We start from the raw sequence: 17,975 nt of genomic DNA on the forward strand, positions 1-17,975 counted from the left end.
AACGAAACTGTTCAGACCGAGTGCCCTCGGTCCGCCTCGAATCTTTGGTCACTGAGTCCCCAGTCGGATACCTGATCAGCTATAAAGTAAGTCACAAGAAGGGCTTTTTCGATTAACAGTTGTGATTTTATTTTTCAGCCATTCGCTAAAACTGAAGGTTTCTGTGCAACGTGATAGTTTATATTTGCGATGACTGCAACCTTCACTAGTGGATTTGGGGAGCGCTCGAATTTCGCCGTCATGAAAAAATATAACTTTTATTTAGTTTTTATTTGCGATGACTACAACCTTCACTAGTGGATTTGGGGAGCGCTCGAATTTCGCCGTCATGAAAAATATACTTTTATTAGGCGAAGTTTGTTAATCGCACAGAAGGCAAAGGAAGCAAAATCCACTTTTTTCTTGAAACTAGAGAATCTGTGTGGGTGTTACAATACAATGCAAACCCACGGCTCTTGAAACCCCAATATAGATTCGTCAATGCAAACTTTTGGCTATTGTCGCCACAATGGGCGGGGTGTTTCACTTTCACAAAGGCTGAACCACAGACTTCTCTATATATGGACTGTGCGCTGATCCGAGGAAATCAGCATTGGAGGCCCAAAAATAAGTGCACTTTTATCCATCTTTTTACAATGAAAAGGGTGTCAGAATATTTACAAATTTGGATATAGGATAGCCCATACTTTTATCTACCTGTCGGATTACATTTTTTTTTGTTGAATTCAAAATAAATAAGAAATAAATGTATATAAATGAGAACATGTTTTCTCGTTCAGTTAGCCATTTGTTCACGCTGGAGGTATATACTTCACAAATGCAGCCGTACTTTGCGCGCATTTTCTTGCTTTTGAATGTTGGTTGCAGGTTGCATTGTTGGTTGTCGTTGCTAATTTGTCGGAACTACATAGTCATTTACGTTGGTTTTGAAAAGGGTTTTGAGAAATAACGATACATTATATAGGGCCACAAGAAGCAGTAAAAATAAGTAAGAAATAGCTCGAAAAAATGGTCAAAAAAGGAAAGAATATTATCGATCACTACCTCATCACGACCGGATCAGAAAACGTGTGGTGCGAAGATGTCATTCCGGGTATCAAGCCAGAGTCAGGGCAAGAAAAATGTGAAACGAAACATAATTTCTAGCAAAAAGGCAACTTTTTAGCCTCCCGTATAACTAAAAGGAAAAAATGTTCACAGACGAAACCATCAATCGAGATAAGAGCTAACGCTGAGGACAATCAGATTTGCAAGTTTACTTTTGCAAACACTGACTGACTGTGAGACTCACACAGCAAGAAGAAAAACAGGACGCCATCGACGGCGCCAGTCTCAGCATACTTCCTATAATGCCTAGTGCCTTATTTTATTCTGGAGAAAAAAAAGACTCACTGAAAGGAGTTACAAAGACTTAACTTGACCAGCAGTTAATGTGAAAAGAACAACTCGCCATCGCAGTTCGAAGCTACGCCGCGCTAAATAATGCCATACCCATGGCAGTGATACGCCACTACATCCAAAAGAAGTAAGCTTATTCAATCAAACAATGAAGTTTATCCAGTGTGTCGTATGGGGTTGTAGTTCATTATGGTCTGGATCAAACCATCTCGGAAGAATGCTCGATGAAACGATGGAATTCGTACCCTTCGCATCAATGTTAAACGATGAAGGTTGCCGCTTTTAAATGTTACCGCAAAACTTGCATCGGGATCGGGAAGCTCAAGAATACGCCAGTCTGCGAAGAACGGACGGAAAAATAGCGGTGGAGCAGAAACAAGATGCATAGGACTGATTGGAGTATAAGTAGCTGGGACAAACATCCGTGCCGGTGGTGGCCTGTTATTACAGGAACTTCTACTTTGGATATCTCAGGAAACTGGCAGGTCACCATTTCTAGGCCAGCTGTAGACATTTTTGATGGAGAAGCCAAGAAATGTGCCAAGGGCGAAGAGCATACTGTAACTAACGAGCTACAGAATATGACGGAGGCGCCGGGGGCACTAATCGTTTGGCCGAACGGGGAAGAGCACTCGATCCGCGCCCCGGCAGGTTACCTGTGCTCCAGCTTCCGAGCTGAGATGGTCGCCCTCCGAGCTGCTCTCTCCTAGCTGCTGGAGAACCCGCCGCACGCCGAAGACACCATCGTAGCCAGCACCGACTCGCAGTCCGCCCTCGCCGCCATCCGAGGTGGCTGGGCCGCCCAGCACTCCTCGCTCGGAGTGGACATCTGGAGAGCCCTCTGGGGACTGACAGCTGGAGGCCTGTTGGTCTACCTACAGTGGGTGCCCTCACAATGCAGGTTGGAAGGCAACGAGAGGGCCGACACCATCGCCAAGAAGGCAAACATACTCGACTAAAAACAAATCCTTATAGACGTCCAGAAGGCCCACTGGGCCGGGTGCACGTCAGAATAGCTAGTGACATTTGAGCTAGTGACTTTTGAGCTAGTACAAAACAGCTAGTGCCTCAAAACAGCTAGTGACAAAACAGCTAGCGTCAAAATAGCTAGTGAAGCAAAATAGCTAGTGCTTAAAAACAGCTAGTGACAAAACAGCTAGCGCCAAAGTAGCTAGTGAGGCAAAAGAGCTAGTGCCTCAAAACAGCTAGTGACGAAATAGCTATCATCAAAATAGCAATTTCGTTGGACCTTTGTTCCCTTCCCATTCACTTCGCTTCGAAAATGCAAGATATCTATGACTGTAAATATGTACTTCCCGCGATATGCCATCTCAAACATTCAAAGTGATGTTGAAACCTACTCCCCGAATGAATTCTTTTTTGCCAATAATGCCTTCCCTGTAGCGTCTCAGTAGTGACTAATCTGGCATTCATGTCTCTGTATGTTTTCTTTCGTTTTTGAACATCCTGGCCACTTTAATATTTCACAAGATCAGATGCTTTAATATTTTTTGATTGGATTTTTGGATTGGATTGGATCAGATGCTTTTTGGATGGCGGTGAAAAATCTTATTAATGATGGGTACGATGAATCAAACATGCCTTGAATTCCCCGGTGCCACGCTTCTAATTTGTTGTTTGTCCTAGGAATCCCGTCCTCCGTCCTTCTTCTAACATTCCAAATAATTTTGTTAAACAACGGTGCTCTTCTGCTCCTTCTCTTTGCGCGGGACTCGTCGTCGGGAAAGAATCTATAATAGCTGCTCTACGAATCAGCTATTTTGCTTCATTAGGTAGTTATTGGTGGACGCTAGCGATTTTGTCACTAGCTATAATAAAGCACTAGCTGTTTTGCTCTACTAGCTATATTGACACTAGCTGTTTAGTCGCTAGCTGATTTAGTGCACAAGCTATTTTGCATTACTAGCTATTTTGGCGCTAGCTGTTTTGTCACTAGCTGTTTTGAAGCACTAGCTCTTTTGTACCAGCTCAAAAGTCACTAGCTCAATAGTCACTAGCTGTTTTGACGTGGACCCACTGGGCCGCCGCCAGAGTGGCGAGGGCTCGCACCGTCGGGGCCTGGCCAGCCGGCTGGTTCCACCAGCTGACGGGGATCGACTCCCGCCTACCGTTGCCGGCGGCGACCGGCCAGCGGCGGTGGACATCCACCAGCTCCGCGCCGGCCACTGGACAAGCTCCTCCCAATGGCGCCACAGAGTCGGGTTGGCGCCCTCCTGGCTGTCGGGGTGCAACCAGTGCGACGACCGACAATGCAGAGCCGCACTCTACCCGTCTGCTGAGAGGAGGCGGACAGCCCAAGCATGTCCTCCTGCGGTGCCCGGCTCTGATGGGCACCCGACATCGCCTGATGGCGACCATCAACCCCAACATGGAGGAGGTGCGGAGCGGCAGCATCGTGGTGGCCCTGGGGGCCGCCCACAGGTCCCTTCAGAGCTGCTCGGCTACGTCTCCATGGGACGAAGGGACACAATAAAAGCAACAATAGCTACAGCATGACAACGTGATGGGAACGACCGTCACAAGAGCTATCGCCTTATCATTCAGCAGCGAGTGGAAAACGAGCAGACGGAGGGATACGTTGCAATTGGTGATGCGCATGTGCGAATGTGTTAAAGTGCGACTATGTGTAGATGCGTGGTGGGAAAAAGTGGGTAGCAGAGAAGAACAGTGAAGACACCGTTGCAGCAGACACACATTTTCCCGTAAAGTCCCCCATCGGCATTACCGCCAACCTTTACCACCAGCGCGGTCGGTGCACTGTCGCGCGAGTTTGTAGCCAGCCATATCAGAGATGTGAACAATCCAGCACACGGGGGAAGAAGAAAGGGATGATAGCCACCCTTTCTCGCTGGATCCCGCGGTGAAAATGGACTAACGCCATTTTCAAGCCCACTGGTGCAATGTGAGATGAACTTGACATAAGGACATCAATGGGTGTCGATGAACGTGAAATGATGTTCCAATACAGATTCATATCGACCAGAAGCCTTTCTTATTCTGAGCTACGAGCAATAGATAGTACAAAAACAAAATATATCACATAAAAATTCAGACTGTCGACAGGAAACAATAAAAGGGTATTGTGTTACAACATATGGGTTCATATTACGGCTTCAGAAATTTGGGCCTCCAATGCTGATTTCCCAAATCAGCGCACAGTCCATATATATAGAAGTCTGTGGCTGAACTCAATATTAGGCTTGAACGGACCGGTTGACCGTATTTAGGATGTGTGTCTTTTCTGTAATGCGGGTGACTGATCAGTAGCAATATAACAAACCGAAGGACAGTTCTTGTTTTCGTCGAAATATTATTGACTTCAACCCAGTAAGAACAAAGCAGCAATGGTATGCAGTCTAAGCATTGTGGTGTATACCTATAAATACCTATGTCGTAGTGAAATGTCGGATTTCGGCCGATGCCTACTATTGTCATCATCATCATCATCAATTTATTATGCGTCTTTTTCAGACAATACACATACACATTTCACTTTCCAATAAACACACCAGCAGTACAGATACTGCATGTAGGACGATGAACACAACACTAAAACGCAATTGCAAAGCACATTAACAAGTCAACACATTTGTGAAAAAAAAACCCTATGAGCACAGAAGCCTCACGAGACGACGGGACATCACTGTCTGGCTGGAATTTAAAAGGAATCTGAGCGAATCTACTACACCGTCGCTGTCGATCGCGCTGCCTATGAAGCTATGGTCCACATGACCCCTCACAGCATCAAGCACGTTTTGAAAAGAACAGTTTAACAGTTTGTATGCCAGGTCCAGAAATGTTCCGTGCAATTGTCTAGGCTCGGTAGCTAAAACAGCCAGCTCTCGTAGCATAATGTGTTTCAGTCGGTGTTGGTGGCTTCGGAATATACCCGATAAGGCTAGCAGCACCGCTCGTCTGAGCCGTTCATGTATTCTCGGGATACCTAAAGCTACAAGCAAAGCAGAATGATGAGCGTATTTAGATAATCCGAGGGCAGCTTTTATGCACCGAGATTGCAGGCCATCCAGATCGTCAACATCACACGAGCGAAGGGGGACTGTTTGACATCCGAAAGTTAGGGCAGGGATGACCACAGTTTTCCAAAGAAAGACTTTATCTGAAGGCGACAGGCAGTCACTGAGCATTCCAGCAGGAGTCAGTCCGTAGAATGCTCCACGAGCCCGACTAACACGGTGCTGTACATGAAGTGACCCGGCTAGATCCGCTGACAATGTGACACCTAGATGTTCGGTCACTGCTCGTACAGCAAGCTGCTGACCAGATAGGTGCCAGACGGGGAGCGCAGACAAAAGTTCAGCACCAAATACAATACAGTGACTTTTGGTTTTTATCGGATCTACATGAACGAATTCAAGCCTCCAAAACCCTGCGAATTGATCAACTATTTCCAAAAGTTTACTTAGGTTTCCCGCATTGGCAGAGAGCAGCATCAAATCATCTGCGTAGCACACGGCAGGAACATGGTAGCCAAACATGAAGGATCCGCACAAGCTAACATCAAGTAGACTTAAGAGAGGCTGAAAGAAAACATTTGCAAACGCTGGCGATAAAATGGCCCCCTGTCTCGTTCCTCGCTTGATGTCAAAACAACTCGACATATGGTCAGCATAAGTTACGAAAGCTTTTAGACGTCTATACCACACTGTGACCAAATGCCAGGACCGGGGGCTCAGGAACTTCTCTAGGCGAAAAAGTAGACCATCATGCCAAATTTTATCGAAACATTTCCTCGCATCTAAATTGGCTGCAAACACTGGAGAACCTCTCTGACTGTGCCACTGCGCGGTTTCAGTAACAAGCATCGTTGCCTCGATAGTACTACGGTTCTCCAAAAACCCAAATTGTAGATCACTGGGAGAGAAAGATTCGGTCAGCTCACTTAGCAAAAGACACTCTAGTAACTTCGACATAGTAGTAGTGAGAGATATCGGCCTGTAATTGTCCAAGCAATCTCGATTCAAACCTGACTTCTTTAGGATGGGTCTCACAACACTAACAGAAAAGGCGTCAGGGACCGATAAAGTGGCGTAACATGCAGTGAGGAGACGGCCAATCGCAACCAACAAAGCTTGTGATCTACCATACAATAGATGCTCTACTGTTACGTGGTCTATCCCCGGAGCAGCACCTCGCTTTAACTGCTGGATCAGTTCACATACCTCATCTGGGGTAACAATACGGATCTCGGCAGAGTCACAACCAGTGGAGAAGCGAGTGGCAACAGCGTCACATATCAGCTGTTGACCAGGGCTCAACTGTGAATCGTCATCCTGGCTGATCGATCCAAAGTGGTCGGCGAAGTCGTCCACAGTAAGATTACTGCATCCATGCTGCCCACCTCTTCTCGCAGCGTTAACACGACGCCAGAATGCACTAACATTACGATCACGCCGAAGACTGTGAAGAAGGCGCGCTTCCTCATCTATCCTGTCCCGTGAAGCAGTTTTACGGGCGCGGCGGTATGCACGGCGAGCCTCACAATAACACGCGTAAACAACGCTGTTCACAGGGCGGCCACAATCTGTCCATAATCTGAACCAGAAGCGAGCCTTATCACGAGCATGTAGTACCTGCATCATTGTGCTTCGGTAGATACCAGTAGCATATGGCCTGTGGGGCAAGGATTGCTAGCTGCAACAAATAGGAAAAACACATGCTTTAGGCTGTTGAAAACTTTATTTTAGAAGAACAGTTTTAGGGACGGACGGGCACATGTACTTACTAACATACACACAGGTACACACACAAACATACAACGGAAATAGACCACAATATCCTAAAAGTTTTCTGGACAGGCGGCGTGTCAGAATCCATATTGCATATTGTGCATCGGAATCTATGTCCTCATGATGATCATGTGTCCTTGGTTCTTGGTCCTTCAGCAGTAATAACCATATTGGCAGCCGTACCCTCCTCTTCCTCCGAAGTTGCCGAAGTTGCCACCGAAGCCGCCACCGAGGAAGCGGCCACCGAAACGGCCACCCAGGCCAAAACGTTGGCCGCCACCAAAGGCAAAGCCGCTTCCGATAGCCCCGAAAGCACTGCCGCCGAAGATGCCGCCGCCGCTAAGGCCTCCGCGGTGGTAGGGGAAGTAGGGGTAATACGGTTGGTACGGGTAGTAGTAGGGCCTGTGGTAATACGACGAGAAGCTGGCGGCGGCAACAGACACCAGGGCCAGAAGAATTACCAGCTGAAAACAGAAAACATATGCGTCAGATGCAAGGCAGTATGATGGCATGGCCTACTTCGCATTCGATTGGTAGATCGTGATTCGCTTGTGTCTGCGAAACCTTTCTTGAGCAGTGCTGACTGCTGGACTCTAATGGAAACCGACCGGATTGTCATTCTACCCCCGAGTAGACAAAGGACTTTTCATTTGAGAAAGTTTGGTTTACTAATTCTAGACGAACTCCCTGTGACTACGCCTACAATTCGTACAATACAATCCGATGTTCTCTTTTGCAGTCCATTCGCTGGATGATGTCTACTTCTTAAAAACTTGATGGGACCTCCCTGGGTACCTATCCCAGTTGCTGATACTGAGACCCACCTTGGTCATTTTCAGACGTTGTACGGCCCTCCAGCAAAAGAGTGGTTGGTTAAGCTTTGTGCTTTTGGTGTAATAACTTCGAATGACAGAGACAATCCTGTAAAATGACTCAATAGAAATGAGAAAAGGGGTTGTGCACACACTTCGGCAATGGTTATCAACAGCCATTAGACGTATTCGTCAATGCAGATCGCTTATTTTGATGTTGGCAACCAACCACTTAATACCTGGAGGGCCGTACCTACTATTCGTTATTCTGCAAATTGACCGGATTTACCTTCATGGCGAGGCCGAGTGCAGTGCTTCGGAGCTGAGTTGTAGCTGTCGCAGACCGAGATAGGGAAGTGATGTGTGGGGGGACGGCAGAGCCGTTTTATAGCTCTGCTGTCCCTAATGGGCCTCAGACAAAACAAGCTGACGTAGCGGCTGTCCGCTGTGCACACCGCAAAACGGACTCGTGACGTTGGTTATGTGTTTTAAGAAGTTGCATACCTCACGATAACTTTTTGACAATGAAGGTGACAAGCGATTGCTGTTGCGTCGAAGAAAGTCTGATAATCCTAGATTCATACTTTCTCAAAGCAAATGGCAGAATATGCGGAAAACTGCCACTGACCGAAAGAAGTAGAATTTACCAAGCATAGGCTGACTTAGGTGCTTGCTTCATACGAAATGCAAAGTCGTACAGTGGATCTAGTAAGGATCTCCAGACGTTACTAGATGGCGTTGAGCCTCAGTCGAGTCCATGTCAAATTCAAGGGGAGGTCAGTACCGAGCTGGGCCCGATGGGGAGGTGGGCGGGGGGGGGGGGCGGTTGGCGAGGTCACGGTGCGGGTGACCTGTCAAACAGCCCCGGCGCGGTGGGGCACTGCCGCAGGCAAATGGCGCACTCCAGTGTTGTTCCATATCGCGGTGGTGGGCCGGGCGGCCGGTTAGCTTGGCTGCTTGGAGGAAAGGATAATGAGGCATGGGTTTGCTGTGGCCGGTTCATCTACTGTCAACTATGATGAACCCAAAGTAATGCAAGTATGATGTTGGTAATGCAGCTGGCAATGGAATGCTAGCGAATGCTCCGAGCGCCCGAAGGATTAAGATTATTTATGTCTCCTGAAATTTTCATTGAATATAATTCAAGCACTAGAAATATCGTATCGTTCGCCATTTTTTTTTTTTTTGACCGGCTGGCGTTTCTTGCGTAGAGCGCCCTTGGGCAAATAATTATCACGCAGGTGATTTATTTTTTGCTGGTAAGATTTAAGGTCAAATCAAGTCGCTGAGAGGAGATGAGGAAAAGCGGACGAATGCCACATTTTTGTGCATAAAGTCTGGATTAAAAAAAGCTTAAAGTTATTATATGTGTAAGCTAAAAACAATATGATCAGTTAATAAAAATATTTGACCCGAAATTGGCCTCTGTTTTCTCTGACCATGATTGCGTGTAAGACACAGGTCCAATCGGGTTCAATCCGACCAGGGTTGTATACGATTCAATCAATAGCAATCAATTCAATCACGACAAATTTGGGAAACCAATCAAATCAATCAAGTCAGAGCAGTTTTCGGGAATTGATTCAATCGACTCAAACGCGACAATGAAAGGAATCAATCAACTCAATCAAACGACTCAAACCAAGATATACATTAGGTTTTTTGCCCCACCAACTTGGAAAAGTGTCCATAGCAGTCTGGTGTACCTACCTACCTACCTACCTACCTACCTACAGAAGAAACAAAAATATTGTCATTTAAAATTATAAATTGCCATGCCATTCAAAGTTTCTATGTAATAAGGAAGGATACCTAGTGATGGACAGGTGGATCATGATATTGAGGTTCAATGGGTAGAATTGGAGCAGAAGTTTCATTTAATGGGTGCAAAATAACCCAGTAGTTGACTTCAACAAACGCCCCTTAACCCAAATCACCACCTTTCACCTAAAAGTTGTCAATTTAATTTTGGCCATATTCCAGCTAAGTCATCAGGCCATCTACCCCAAGTAAAGCCCCCGTCTGTCTCTTATGTGAGTTATGCGGAGCTCTTCTGAATTGAACCCTGAACATAATGAAACTAGCTAGGTTACATGCCACACTGACACCATATTGATATGAAAGCGTTGAAAATGTGCTACAAATTTGACAACTTCATTAGGTATGCTTGATGAAGACAGCAGGAAAGCAGGTAGGTACCTACTTACCTGCCTAGATGTGTCACTGGCTACCAACAGTACCAACGAAGGTAGATAGGTTAGTTATATGTGAAGAATTCAAAACATTTTATTGCAATACAATTTGAAACTGTTAGGACTGGGGGATAGGGATGAGCATTAAAAATATTAAAAGGAAATGGAAAGGACAGGGACTCTGGAACCACAGGATAAGTTAAGGACAAAGGAAGAAGAACAAGGAAAATTAAATGCCGTTGGTGCGACTGCGAAAAAAACAAAGAAAACGTTTTGCCAAGAAGTATGCTAAGCTTTTATAAATCCTTATTCTACGTCTTTTGATTTTTTGGTAAGATGACGTCATTGGTTATCATGTAGTATGATAGATCATCATAAAATAAATCGGTTGTACAACACCAATTTCGTTTTAATTATTATTTCATTTGAAATAAAACCACTTAATAATATTCGGTAAAATATTTTAAGGAAAATGAAATATATTAAATATGTTATGCCTAGGCTCTCAGGAGAAAAGGATCAACAAACGTTCTGCTGCAAATTAAACAATGCAGCAAATTAGCTATTAATGTAAACGTAATTAGCGAGACGAAAACGGCGCTTTTGTTTCAGTTATTTTTGTAGGGGTTATTTATAGAGTTCAGTGGGTTGTTTCTGAGGAGATGTGGAGATGTGAATTAGTAATTAATCACACTTTATTAGTATATAGGGCCTTGCACTTTATCATCTGGATTAAAAAAAAAGTTTCCTGCTGAGTGCAGAAAGGTAGGTAGGTGCATCGCCAGGTCCTATCACAGAATTGGAGCAGTTATTGCAGTCGAAAGTCAGAGTTGGCTGTTCATGTTTAGGCCCTGTTCTTTATTTGGCCATCTACCCCATATTGCAGTTGTGATGACAAGCAGTTTTCAGTGTAGTTTTGTGATCTTTGATGTCATCAATTGGTGTCATTATTTTTCGTCAACTAAAACTTATTTCAACTTTCCATTCAATCGACTCAATCATACGAGTCACTCTAATTTTCGGGAATCAAATCAGTCAACCAGTCGCTAAAGTCAAACGAGTCAGTCAACCAGTCATCTCGAAAAGTCAATCGACTCAATCCAATCAACTCAAAATACGCGTTGAATCAAATCAATCAATTCAATCGACTTGATTGGTATACAACCCTGAATCCGACCCAACATGGTTCGGCTCCCCCTTTTTTAATATAAATTTGGCCCGAACCTTTTGAATGAAAGGAATCATAAGGAAAGAATCCCCGCTAATCTGAGCTTGTTGCGTTGACCTTACCCTCTACCCTCCGATCAAGCAATTCCTGGTCTATGGCAGAATTTAGAGTCCAAAGTTTAATGTGCGCACATAGCCGCGCACGGCCGATCCCCTCACTGACTTCGCCTGGCAGCGGCCTGCCACCAACCACATCCATACCCGTCAGGAGTTCAAAAACGTCAAGCACACGTCGCGTTTCGAACGCGGACTTTTGCAACCGGGACGTGCGCTCTCACCGCACGGAGTCCAACGCCCTACCAACCGAGCTACCGGGACGGACATTTACCTAGGGACTTCGCCTCGTGACATTGACAGACGTCAGACACTTTGGCCGAACTGTAGCCGTATCACTGAGCAAGCTGCGCAGGGCGATAGGTGCTCGTAGCGCTTAGGTTGGGTAACCTGTGAGCTGAACGCGATGTCGTGAGTTCGAGCCCCACTCCCGGGTCTGGTTTTATCTGGACACGAACCAAAACCTTTTCTTCTACTGCAACACAGACAAGCACGATGGCATCTTTCGCCAACATCTTTCCCCAAAATCCTCTAAAAAAAGTCAAAATTATTGCTTATAAATGTCTAGCTAAGTTTCATTTTTAAAGAAAATATTTTTGGTCATTTTTCTGGAGCCATTTTAACTCTTTCTTTTCGGATTTTTTTCGACCCGATAAAACTCATCAAAACTGAGCGTGCCAAATGAAAAAATACCCAACTCAAATAACATTTTAGAAAAGCCTAAGACTGTCATCATGCAACTATCGACTGAATAGTGCATGCTATTAATATGTCCTAGATTTCAATTATCATTGTTCAAGATTTTGGCTGGAACTGGCGCTGCCTCTCGCTTGTCCGTTTGTTTGAGATAATGATTCCCTTCAGTCGCATTCTTGCTGGTTCGACATGAACAGGATACCACCATACCGGAGTGAACGCACCCGCAACCATCATCCCCTCCCCTCAGCCTCGGCGCAGTGGCGGGCGGCCCTGGGCGGCCCACTCCCGGCGCTACGCACGCCCCATGCGCCGTGATACCGCGTCACTCCCCCCTCCCTCCTTCCCCCACGGTGACCTCACTTCCCTCGGGATTTGGACGCGCCCTACCCCGACCGTAGCGCCACGTGGTGGCTCTGGAGATCTTAAATACACTACTACGCTACGCTACTCGCTCTGGCCTCTGCACTATAATTGACCAATATATCTACATATATCATGATCCATGATCACTGCCGCAAATTAAATTAAAAATTGACATTAATATGTAACTCATTACATATAAATGCTTATTAAATAATTAACTCTCGCCGGCACAGGGGGTGATTGGCACATTGATGCAACCCCCCCTAAGGTTTTTCGCGGATAACTTGCGTAAAAAGCCGCCGATCGCGACGAAACTTTCAGTAGACTCGCATTGATCAATTTGACACCTACCCTGAAAATTTCATGACCCTGACCCAAATGACCTTTGACCTGTGACCTTTTTTCCGAGACCATGTTTGGCCGGAATCGCGATTCGGCGTATGTCGGCTCGCATTAGCCGCGCGTTTGCAAGCTTTTCGTGGTTTCAAACGTTCAAATATGTGATTTGATGTTGCTCCCATACATTAGGGTGGGTGTAAAGGTCACCTGAAGGTCAGGTCAGGTCAGGTCAGGTCATTGACCTTTGGTGACCTCGGGTAACCTTGGTTCACTTTTTCGAATTTTACATGTTTCTAGGCTAGTTTTTGGAGCTGAATTCGAATTTAGCAACCATTTGAACATATACGAAGTAGTTTTGGTGCCTTCGTAACATGTTACGAAGCTGTCAGAGGCGGTTGACACGTATTACGAATACCCGTCACAACCCCTACCGGTTGACCTGACCTGACCTGACCGGTGACCCGACCTGGTCTAAATGCTTAAAGACATCATCTCTGATCAAAACTAACACGATATTCGTGATCAGCACCCCGGAAAACCACATGGCAGCCACACTTTACGACTTTCTAACAGGTCCCGATTTTCCCGGTTTTCGAGTCATTGACCTGACCTGGAAGGTCACCCGATGACCTAGGACCTTAAAATTGGGTATCATCGGCTTCCTCTCGTGACGGGCAACACGCTCGTTTTTTCCGCGAAGCTCTAGCTCGATCAGGGGCCAAACGCGAGGGGGGTCGTACCCCCCCCCCCCTTGTGCCGTCGAAGGACGCAAAATGGCCTGTGCCGGCGAGGGTTAATAATAATATGTTTCTCTTATCAATCGCTGAAAGTTTCAAGGCGATCGTTCAGTCGGTGTAACTAAGACGAGCATTCTAACTTCTTCTGAGGTGAGGTCACTTGACGTGACCTGGATGACCTGACCTTGTGCGACCTGGGTCTGAAATTTTCGCAACATGTGAGGCACAGATGCATGAATATGTGTGCCACACTGCCAAGTGCCGCCGTTTTTTGAAATATTTGCGAAAAACCACATGGGAATGTTCAACCATCCTTCCCCACGCCCGGCGGGAGTAAAATCACTTGGAAATTCATAGTCTGCATGGTGCCTTTCGATCTCTTCGTCAATCACATGCATGCCTTTTATGCATAACTCTATCTACAGGATGGCTGATTTAGACCTGAATGTGCATTGGGCGGGTAAGTCGAAGCCGAAGGCGGCCGGACGAGAACTGAACCGCTTGTTCACACGTCAATAAGTCCCCTATTGTAGTGGTCTCTGATCCGTTCACTGTGGCGGCTATAAAGCTCTTATCGGTCATTGCCGTGGAAGCGCCTCTGTATACCATAGGTCTCTGTCACGCTGGGCGCGATTGGCCGGGAGCAGTCCAACTGCGTCCATCGCTCATCACTGCCCGGCCCATCCGCGGTCGGCGGCCGCCGCTATTGGTGCTCCGCCCAACAGACGAGTCCATTACACACTGCGGGTGGGTCCACTTCGGTTTGATCCAAGTGAGAGTGACATCCATGGCGAGATTTCCTTTAGGTCTCTACAAGCTTCACTGACCAACCTGGACCAACCTCTGACTATATCTCCGCAGTGACCAAGGAATAGCCTTTTTAACCCTCGCTTCTGTCGAAAGGACCCCCGCGAGTTATTGGTTTTTCGTCAATAACTCGCGTAAAAAGAGGCTGATCACGACGAAACTTTAAGTGCCCTCGAATTGATCAATTTTACACCTACCCTAAAAATTTCATGGTCCTGACCCAAATGACTTTTGACCTGTGACTTATTTCTCGAGACCATGTTTGGCCGGCATCGCGATTCGGCGTATGTCGGCTCGCATTTGCCGCGCGTTTGCAGTCTTTTAGTGGTTTCAAGCTTTCAAGCATGTGATATGCTGTTGGTCCCATGCCTTAGGGTAGGTAAAAAGGTCACCTGAAGGTCAAGTTAGGTCACTGACCTTTGATGACCTCGGCTCACTTGTTCGAATTTTATATGTTTCTAGGCTAGTTTTTGGAGCTGAATTCGAGTTAAGCAACTATTTGAACATTATCGAAGTAGTTTTGGTGCCTTCGTTACATGTTACGAAGCTGTCAGAGGTAGTTGACACGTAGTATGAATGCCCGGCAGGACCCCCACTGGTTGACCTGACCTGACCTGGCCCGACTTGGCCTAAATGCATCATCTGTGATCAAAACTAACATGATATTCGTGATCAGCACCCTAAAAACCTCATGGCAGCCACACTTAACGACGTTTTAACGGCAGCTCCCGATTTTCCCGACTTTTAGGTCATTGACCTGACCTGGAAGGTCAACCAATTTAAAATGCAGTGTCATCGGCTTCCTCGTCACGTGCAACACGCTCGTTTTTTTTTCCGCGAAGCTCTAGCTCGATCAGGGGCCAATCGGCAAGGGGGGTCCAATGGACCCCCCCCCCTTATACGTTCGCGGCTGGCAAAACACCAATACGGGTGAGGGTTAAGCCACGCATAACTGGGACAGGGGAGGGATTTTCAGAACCCCTATCGTTTTTCTGCAATATCTTCCATTATGTACTATAAAATAAAACCGGTGCCGGCTGCGAATTTAATTCCTGATTTTGAGCCGATTCACTGGCAAAAAAACGGAAGAGGATGCATTTCATTAAACACGTAGGTATGCAGTTTAATTACAATGAGAAACTATTTTATAATTTATTCAGCTCGATTTTTATTTGCAGCTGGTGATGGCTCGATTTTAGTTTATAATAATATCCTGTCACAAAAGGACTCCTCACCGGCTATCCCGACTAATACTTTTTTAAACTCGAATTTCGCAACCTACTTGATTTCCACAAAACCAAGTTTTTGGGACAACACGGCCAATTAACTTATCTAGCTAACAGGATATCAACATTTTATACATCACGCAAGGTATGTCATAAAAATGAAAAAGAGCTTACTATTCCGGGATTTCCCCGGCTTCCCCTATCCTTGCTAGAGGCTATTTCAATGATTCGGGTCAACCATAATAATTTAGTCCTTTTCTATCCTGAGGCTCTAAATGAATGCTTACATAGAGTAAAATGGATGCCAGATTCGTGATCAGCGACTACGAATACATCATATGCTTCATGTAGTAAGGTCAACCAAAGGTGATTCGAGGTCACATGAGGTCAACATAAAATTTTACCTCTCCAAAGCATGATGTCATTCGACGCGTCTTGACAAGACGAATCTGCTTTAAGCACCTCTAGGACCATATTTGTTGTTATTTGTGAAAAGGAAAACTGAAACCCTAGCTTGGGGTCGTTGACCTGACCTCTGGGTCACCAAAATCTTTTTTTATTTCTACCTAAGTCATATGCTACACATCCGTGCTCGTAATTTGTATTCATCTTTTTAACTTTATTTTTTTGCAGCTAATTGAAGCTCACGTCTGTGACGTCCAAATCTACACAGGGTTGGAAAAATCGACGTTGTGACGTCATCAAGAGGCTGGGTCCAAATTTCTTCCTCCAGGAGATATCAACTTGATGCGCGATGGGGTAATGAAGGTTTGGTGATTCTATCCCCAAGCGTTCGGGAGCTATCACAAATATTCGTCAGGTGGCTGGTGGGAGCTAGTAAAAGTTTTCCCCCTTGGCCAAAGAGGGTTAACCCTATTCGGGGCGGGCGGCCGAAAAGCCCCCCTCAGGTTGTTCTTGTGTCATTGCCAAACACCGCAAGAAGATATTCAGCTCATACTTGGTCATACCTACAGCTCATACATATTTTTCAGGATTATTTAGCAAAAGCATTCGAAAAATGCTTTTAAGAATTAGGTTCTCTCATTTGTGTGCTCGAGTCCGCTGTGACATCCATATCTATTTTTAAATAATTTGACACTGTATTTATGTGTAATAGCTGTGTGATTTTGCAAGTTTTATTTGTCCCCGTCTTTAATTGGGCATGACCTGTATGAGTGTAGACGGTGATGAGAAATACAGAATACAGAATACAGAATACAGAATACTTGGTGACTTTTCCTAAATATTCATTGCCCGCATTTCAGCAAAAACAAAAATGGCCGGGTCAGGTCAGGTCAGGTCACTCACCAGAGCGGGTTTGTTGACCCCGCGTCAGAACAGTTTGCAGTCATGTCAGAGCTAGAGTCTTTCACGGAGCGATTTCCTCTTTTCTTCATTGCAGTACCACTATGTGTAAGTTGTATATCTCAGAATTTTTACATCTGTGACATGAGGTCAGGTCAAATTACATTCATTACAGTACCAGTAGCCAGTAGGTAGGTATGTGTAATTTGTATAACTCAGAATCTTTATATCTGTGACCTGAGGTCAGGTCACATTACATTCATTACACTACCATTATGTGTAAATCTTTTATCTTAGAATTTTATATCTGTGACCTGAGGTCAGGTCAGAGTCGTGACCTATACATTACAAGCCTATGGGAAAATATTGAAATGCGTCCTGCTTCGAGTCAAAACCACCCATTTCTTCAGGATTATGACAGATTATCTGTTCTGTAATGATCCAGGTGTCATTTACTGACAAGGGCACCGGGAAGGGTCGTCTGAGGTCATGTGACGTCATCAACATTTTTTAGCTTTAGCCCATAAATCACGATATGATGGTGCTATAGGCTTGTAAATGGTACGAAACTGTTTGCCAGGTCATAACTTGTTGACTGGTATCCAGCAAACAAACAAAATTTGACCTACCTAGGTCAAATTTTGAAGTTAACCCATCAAGGTCATGCAAGTATCTGTTTCAAATATTTTATTTTTGATGACCTCTGGTGACTTCAATATTGACCAGACCCAAAAACTTATCTATAAGAGTTGTTGGTCTTTCAACGAAGTATCAAACGTTGTTTATCGTTTGTCGCTCTGATTCGTGGTCTTCAAGATCTGACGGGGGGGGGGGGGGCGAAAAGCCCCCCCCCCTCCCGCCCGATTCCGAACCTAACAGAGCCCGCCCGCATAGGGTTAATGAGCAGTGCAATTAAAGACCCGTCGCTTGTTGTCGTAAGGATAACAACTGAGCCAACATGATATTATGATGTGTCATATGACTCATATCCTTGCATCGTGCTCTGGTGAAACATAAAACCTGCACCAACAAAATAAAATAAAATTAC

At 45.4% G+C, this 17,975-nt stretch overlaps 1 protein-coding gene across 1 annotated transcript; it reads right to left on the minus strand.

Annotated features, from left to right (window-relative positions):
* Nucleotides 1-7,097: 7,097 nt before the first annotated feature.
* On the minus strand, nt 7,098-8,371 carry LOC122366736 (glycine-rich protein 23-like). Its single transcript, XM_043339278.1, has 2 exons — nt 8,268-8,371; nt 7,098-7,630 (listed from the first exon to the last, which is right to left on the minus strand). The coding sequence occupies exons 1-2, from the start codon at nt 8,271-8,273 to the stop codon at nt 7,319-7,321; spliced, it is 318 nt and encodes a 105-aa protein (XP_043195213.1). The 5' UTR covers nt 8,274-8,371; the 3' UTR covers nt 7,098-7,318.
* Between the last annotated feature and the right edge of the window lie 9,604 nt (nt 8,372-17,975).

This window comes from Amphibalanus amphitrite, unplaced genomic scaffold (genome assembly GCF_019059575.1).
Source record: "Amphibalanus amphitrite isolate SeventyFive unplaced genomic scaffold, NRLGWU_Aamphi_draft 000030F_arrow, whole genome shotgun sequence".
NCBI classification, from domain to species: Eukaryota; Metazoa; Arthropoda; class Thecostraca; order Balanomorpha; family Balanidae; genus Amphibalanus; species Amphibalanus amphitrite.